The sequence below is a fragment of the Lontra canadensis genome, unplaced genomic scaffold (assembly GCF_010015895.1).
Source record: "Lontra canadensis isolate GAN:19392208 unplaced genomic scaffold, GSC_riverotter_1.0 scaffold1255, whole genome shotgun sequence".
Classification (NCBI taxonomy): domain Eukaryota; kingdom Metazoa; phylum Chordata; class Mammalia; order Carnivora; family Mustelidae; genus Lontra; species Lontra canadensis.
In genome coordinates, this window is record NW_022632239.1 from 1 (window position 1) to 5793 (window position 5793).

General features: G+C 43.6%; 1 protein-coding gene across 1 annotated transcript; it reads left to right on the plus strand.

The window, feature by feature from the left end:
- The first annotated feature begins 3006 nt into the window (after positions 1–3006).
- Positions 3007–5219, plus strand: LOC116863457 (patched domain-containing protein 3-like). Its single transcript, XM_032850904.1, has 2 exons — positions 3007–4140; positions 5094–5219. Exons 1-2 carry the CDS (start codon positions 3007–3009, stop codon positions 5217–5219), a joined length of 1260 nt encoding a protein of 419 aa, XP_032706795.1.
- The last annotated feature ends 574 nt before the right edge of the window (positions 5220–5793 follow it).

Here is a 5793-nt window from a genome sequence, read left to right on the forward strand (position 1 = left end):
CAAATCCCAAATGCATAAGTACTTATCAACCTTCTGTTTGTGTCACATTGCTGATGTCCCATGGGACCAAGTAAGTCACATGGCCAATGTGGGAGGGAACCACGAAAAGTCAAAAATACTGGGAGCCATGATTCATTGGAGACCATTAGTATAAAAGCCTACCACTCTACCATTATGTGTACATGCATTTTAACCATATGTTTCTTGGGGCACCTGGGTAACTCAGCCAGTTAAGTGTCTACTCTTGATTTTGGCTCAGGTCATGATCTCAGGGTTGTGAGATGGAGCCCCAAGTCAGGCTCCACACTAGGCATGGAATATACTTGGGATTCTTTCTCCCTCTTCTTCTGTTCCTTCTCTCTCCCTCTCACCAAAAAAAAAAAAAAAAGAAAAAAAAAAAAATATTTTTTCTTCCCCAACACTACATTCATGATCAGTTCTTGATGCTGTCCCTTTTCAGTTTCTTTCTTAACTATTCATCTCTCAGTTTTACAGCCTCTTCTCAATGGCCAATCAATTTTTTAAACCTTTAGATTTCATTCTAGAAAAAGGAAAACTGAGTGACTTCATAACACTCTGTGATAGATTATTATAAGAGTTAGGAGGAAAGCTATACTGTTTCAATTTCAACAAGGAGCAAAGGAAAAGGTAAAAGGCTTAAGACGGAGCAGGTGAAAAGTCACAAAATGATACCTGGTGTTTCAGAACACAGGCATCTGAGCAGACCTACAGGATCTACAGAATACATTTCAGCCATTATTATTTCTGCCATATTTGAATTTTATAATTTCTAGAGCTGTGGAAAGACAAGCAGTAGCACCTAAGTTATGACTAACATTAGAGTGTCCTCTGAACAACAAAAACAAGACGTCCTCCTTGTCTCTGAGGAGCTCATACTCAAGTGTAGGAAACAGATTAACCAGTAACTAAAATACACAGTTAAAAGAGAAACATCTCATGCATAATAATGGGCAAAATTTTTTTTTAAATAAAAAATAATGGGCAACTGCCCTTTATTTATACCAAACTCAGTTTGGCTAACCTGAGAGAATGAGACTTACAAAAGGAGAAATTGGGGGAAGAGAAAAAAAGGGACTTTTTTTTTGAAAGGACTGGGGAACAGAAGGAAATGGAATCCACATAGCGATAAGAGATAAAGAAAAGGTAATGCTTTGCCTATTTAATTTTACCTAGACTGAAGATGGATAAGAAGTAGACTAGATAAAATTTTAAGTCCTAAACTATATTCTTGAAATCCCAATACCCACCCCCTTCTCATCCAGAAGGCACTTTACAAAGTATGGAGAATCCAATCCTGACAAAGTAGACACCATTCTCAGATTAAAGGCCCGAGTGTTGTGTGAATTGAAAGGAAGCAACTTAAGAGACTTGTCACTTAAGACATGTGACTCTAGGCCATGTTATGGCTGTACTGGCTATAGTCTAGAGCTCCAAAACCAATATGAAAAGCTTTCACAACTCAAATATAGCAGATGAGCTCATTTTAAAAATGTCAAATTCCTTTTATGAAATGATACAGAAAAACTGGTGGGGAATAACTATTAGTGATATTTTTTATTGACCTTCTAAACCCACGCAAACATTAGTAATCTACATAACTAGATTAGTAAAATTAAATAATCTAGAATTAATAAACTAGAATGAAGAAACTCAATAAAATCAAATCTCGAGGTACATATTTTTCTGTAGAATTTAGTGCCTCACGGTGGCTGATTTATGAGCAATTGTGGAAGTTTAGGGGTTGTGTTTTGAGAATGAAAAAAAAAACCATGCCGATGTTTTGCTAAAGAAATACCATAAAGATGGGCAGTAAAAGGCCCTGGTTTTGCACATTACAGAGCACCTGTGAACACCCTCCCTCTAACATTTCATCCTAAATGTTTAGGACAAGAGCTGAGCCATTCTCTCCATAATATAGATATGGTTTAACAAATGGAATTCCCAAATCAGTTCCCCCATTTTTTTAATGTGATACAGATGCCTAGATTTATACCGCACCAATGATAAACTCAAGCTATAGCTATAACTAGGACTTGCAACAAGCCGACGAAGAAGAGGAATCCTCCTCCCATTTACTGTAACTTTTAGAAGAGAAAACGGGTGCCACCTTGTGGTTATTAAGGTCACCCTTAAACAATGACTTTCTGGAAAGCCAACTTAATATCTCCTATTCTTTCTCCTTTAAAATATAATAAAGATATCTTCCTCAAAGTCTTGGACTTGATATTCTTAGAATCTGGAGATTTCGTTAAAACGCGGTATCTCCGCACTTAAAAACACAACCACAATCAATGCTAAGTGACCGCCAACCACGGAAAACAGGGCGAGCAATTTTCCTGATTCTAGGCCCCGCTCACCACCCGCCTGCCTTCTAGTCGCCTGCACGTTAAAAGGTAGGGGAGGACTTTCATGAAAATGGTGACATGAACACAGGGGTCCCTCCATCCTGGGAACTGTGGAACAGATCAAAGATAAACACTCACTTTTCATTCTACATGTTGCCTTCTAACTTTTTACGAGGAGAATGTTTATTATGTTCGGTTTGATAAAAATAATAAATTCAGCGTACCAGGCTCACCTTACCCAAGAACTGTGTTACTGGATGATCCCAGAAAGGCTAGAACGTGTGTGTGTGTGTGTGTGTGTGTGTGTGTGTGTGTGTGTGTGTAAGCCAAATCCCCCCCCCCCCCAAAGTAAGTCTTGTACAACAGGCACGCATCTTACCTTTAAGAAGTGTTTCTGTATTAACTCGACTCCGGAGGGCACGGGCGCGCCACACGCAGATCGGGGGCCAGTCGGGCCATGGGTCCAAACACGTGCTCCGCACCGAAGCCTGCAGGGTGGGGGCGCGAGCAGCCGGAGCTCAAACAGACTCGCTTAGAACCTCTCCAGGAAACCGTCGGGTGCCGTGAGATGGGCGCTCCGTCCAGCGGCTGCCGCCTCACCTGCCGCCCGGAGTGAGAACGTGGCCTTGCCTTCCCGGAAATGAGCCTCAGTCCCTCCAAGGTTGCGCCAGAGGCCGGGCCCCAGTCCGCAGCCCAGAAGCCGGAGCGGGAGCGGGAGCCGCAGCCGCAGCCGCAGGCGAGGCAGAAAGCCGAGGCCCAGCCCCCGCCGGACTCCGGGAGGCCGTCGGAGGGGGAGGCGCGCCCGCGGGCACGGCCGCTCCCCGCCTCCAAGCCCGAGTCAGAGCGGCCCTTGCAGTCAAGTCAAGGACGGGGACCCAAGCTTCACTGGGCTTCGGGCCAGCGCACGCAGTCCCTTGAGGCGTCCCATTCCCAGTCGCGGTCCGCGAGGGGGCTTTCAGGCCTGCCGGTATCAAGGTCACGCTCAAGGTCACGGTCGGGAAATCAGCGGTCAGAGAGACCCCGCTGCCACACCGACTGCCTGGAGACGCCCCTCTCCCGCGCCTTCGGAAGGCTGGGGTGGGTGGTGGGCTCGCACCCCTGGATCTTCCTGCTGGCGCCCATTGCGCTGACGGCCATTCTGGGCACCGGCTTGATTTACTTACCCAAGGATAAAGAGGAAAACCTGGAGGAGCAGTACACCCCCATCGGGAGCCCCGCCAAGGCTGAGCGGCGCTTTGTGCAGGGACATTTCACCGCCAACGACTCTTACCACTTCTCCATCTCCAGGAAGAGCACTGAAGTCAATTTCGCTTGCATTCTGGCGGTCTCCAACACCACCTCCGTGCTGGAACAAGAAATCCTGGAAGAAATTAGTAAACTGGACGCTATGATACAGGATCTGTATGTGACCAAGGAAAACGGAACCCAGACCCGCTACGATCAGGTGTGCGCTAAGAACGAGGATTTCTGCGTTCCCTCCAACCCGCTCCTGGCTGTCTGGCAGAGGAACAAAAACCTCGACCTGGGAAACGTCACCTTCCCAATATTCAACCCAACAGGCCAGCCCATCTACCTGGCCGGGACTATTGGAGGAACAGTTTTAGGCAAGAGGATGGGAAAGAACCAGTTACTCTTGAGGGCCAAGGCCATGCGGTTACTGTACTTCCTGAAGACTGGGGATGGCGAGGTCAACGAGCTCAGCAAGATGTGGCTGATCCATTTCCTGAACCAATTTAGCAACATCGAAAAGAATCTGGCCTTGAAGAAGATCCAGGTACCTGGTGGCTGGGCTTTAGAGGGAGGCCAGGAGAAGGTGGGAGGAATAAGGACACTTTTTCCGAGGGTCCTAAGAGTAGCACTCCCCAATTATTTGATGGAGTCCTTGCCTTGTAGCTAGGAATGCTCTACTCTATTCGGTACTTAAACCAATGTCCTTAATCTCATACATCAAAGGATGCTACAAATCTTAAATCCTTAGCAATGTTGGTGGAAAACACAAATTCTACATCCTCAAGGTAGGTCTGTTCCATACAGACATTGATCATCAGGTTTCCTAGTCAAATGACTTTGAAATTCCTACTTTTAGGTAAAGTCTTTGCTGTTTGGGGGAGCTCACTAAAACTTGTTTGGAGTTCACTGAAATTAAAAACAAAAAACCCAAACAACCCAAAAAATGCAACAACAACAAAAAACCCTTCAAGCAGAAGTTCATGGTGTTTATGAAAAAAGAACTAGCTTAGCATTTTCTGAGTAAATTCTAGCACAGTGCCAGGCACATGCTAACAATTCTGTAATGTTGGGCCAGCGAGCCCTTTAATACTTGTGAATAAGCCCGGTAAAGTGAGACAGCTACTGGAAAAAGCCTTTTAATACCAGATCTTTCTGAAATATCAATGCACTTAAAATAGTAAAAGTCAACAACTTAATGAAATTTAGAAAATGCGACACTTTTCTGTGGCTATTAATGACTTCACGGTCTTATATAGAACTCAGATTTTGTATATTCAGGAGTTTTAAACTTTGGGTTTTTGCAAGAGACTTTGGAAACCATGCCATAGATTTGTGGGAAGAAGCAAATCTATGTTGTCTTCTTTATTCTAAAGTCATAGTCCACAAATTTTAACATGTCATTTCAATGAATAAGCTGTAGTGTTTCAGTAGTTTTTGTCGCTTACACACAAATATTGGAATGAAAAGTTATTTACTTGGGTATATTTTCTGTGGCAGGTGGTCTACTTTACATCACTTTCCAGACAACTGGAATTTCAAGCCACTTCTATGACAGTGATCCCTTTGTTTCACTTGGCATACCTTCTAATCATATTATTCGCAATCATATCATGCTACAGGTAAAACAGTTTTGTTAGTTGTTTAACTCTTTTAAAAAATATTTGTGTGTGGTGAAATACATATAAAAGATATAAAATATGTCATTTCACTCATTTTTCAGTGTGCAATTTAGTGGTATTAATTAGATTCACACTGTTGTACAACCATCACAAATATCTGTTTCTAAACATTTTTCATCACCCCAAACAATTTGTATAAATCTCAGCCTGTAACCCACCATGGCCTCCCCACACCCCAATCCCTATTAACTTTTTTTTAAGATTTTATTTATTTATTTGACAGAGACAGCAAGAGAGGGAACACAAGCAGGGGGAGTAAGAGAGGGAGAAGCAGGCTTCCCCCCCAAACAAGGAGCCCCACGCAGGGCGATCCCAGGACCCTGGGATCATGACCTGAGCCAAAGGCAGATGCTTAACCGACTGAGCCACCCACATACAACCTTCCCCTACCCCCCAGTTAATCTTTATCTACTTTCTATTTCTATGAATTTGCCTATTCTAGAGATTTCATCTAAATGAAATCATACAATATTTGTTCTTTTGTGACTGGTTTATTTCACTTACGAAAATGTTTTCAA

Excerpts from the sequence above, each read along its gene's own strand:
- LOC116863457 (XM_032850904.1), top strand. The coding sequence starts at position 3,007 with ATGAGCCTCAGTCCCTCCAAGGTTGCGCCAGAGGCCGGGCCCCAGTCC. Across the intron at positions 4,141-5,093 it reads TGGCCTTGAAGAAGATCCAG|GTGGTCTACTTTACATCACT; the intron begins GTACCTGGTGGC and ends TTTCTGTGGCAG.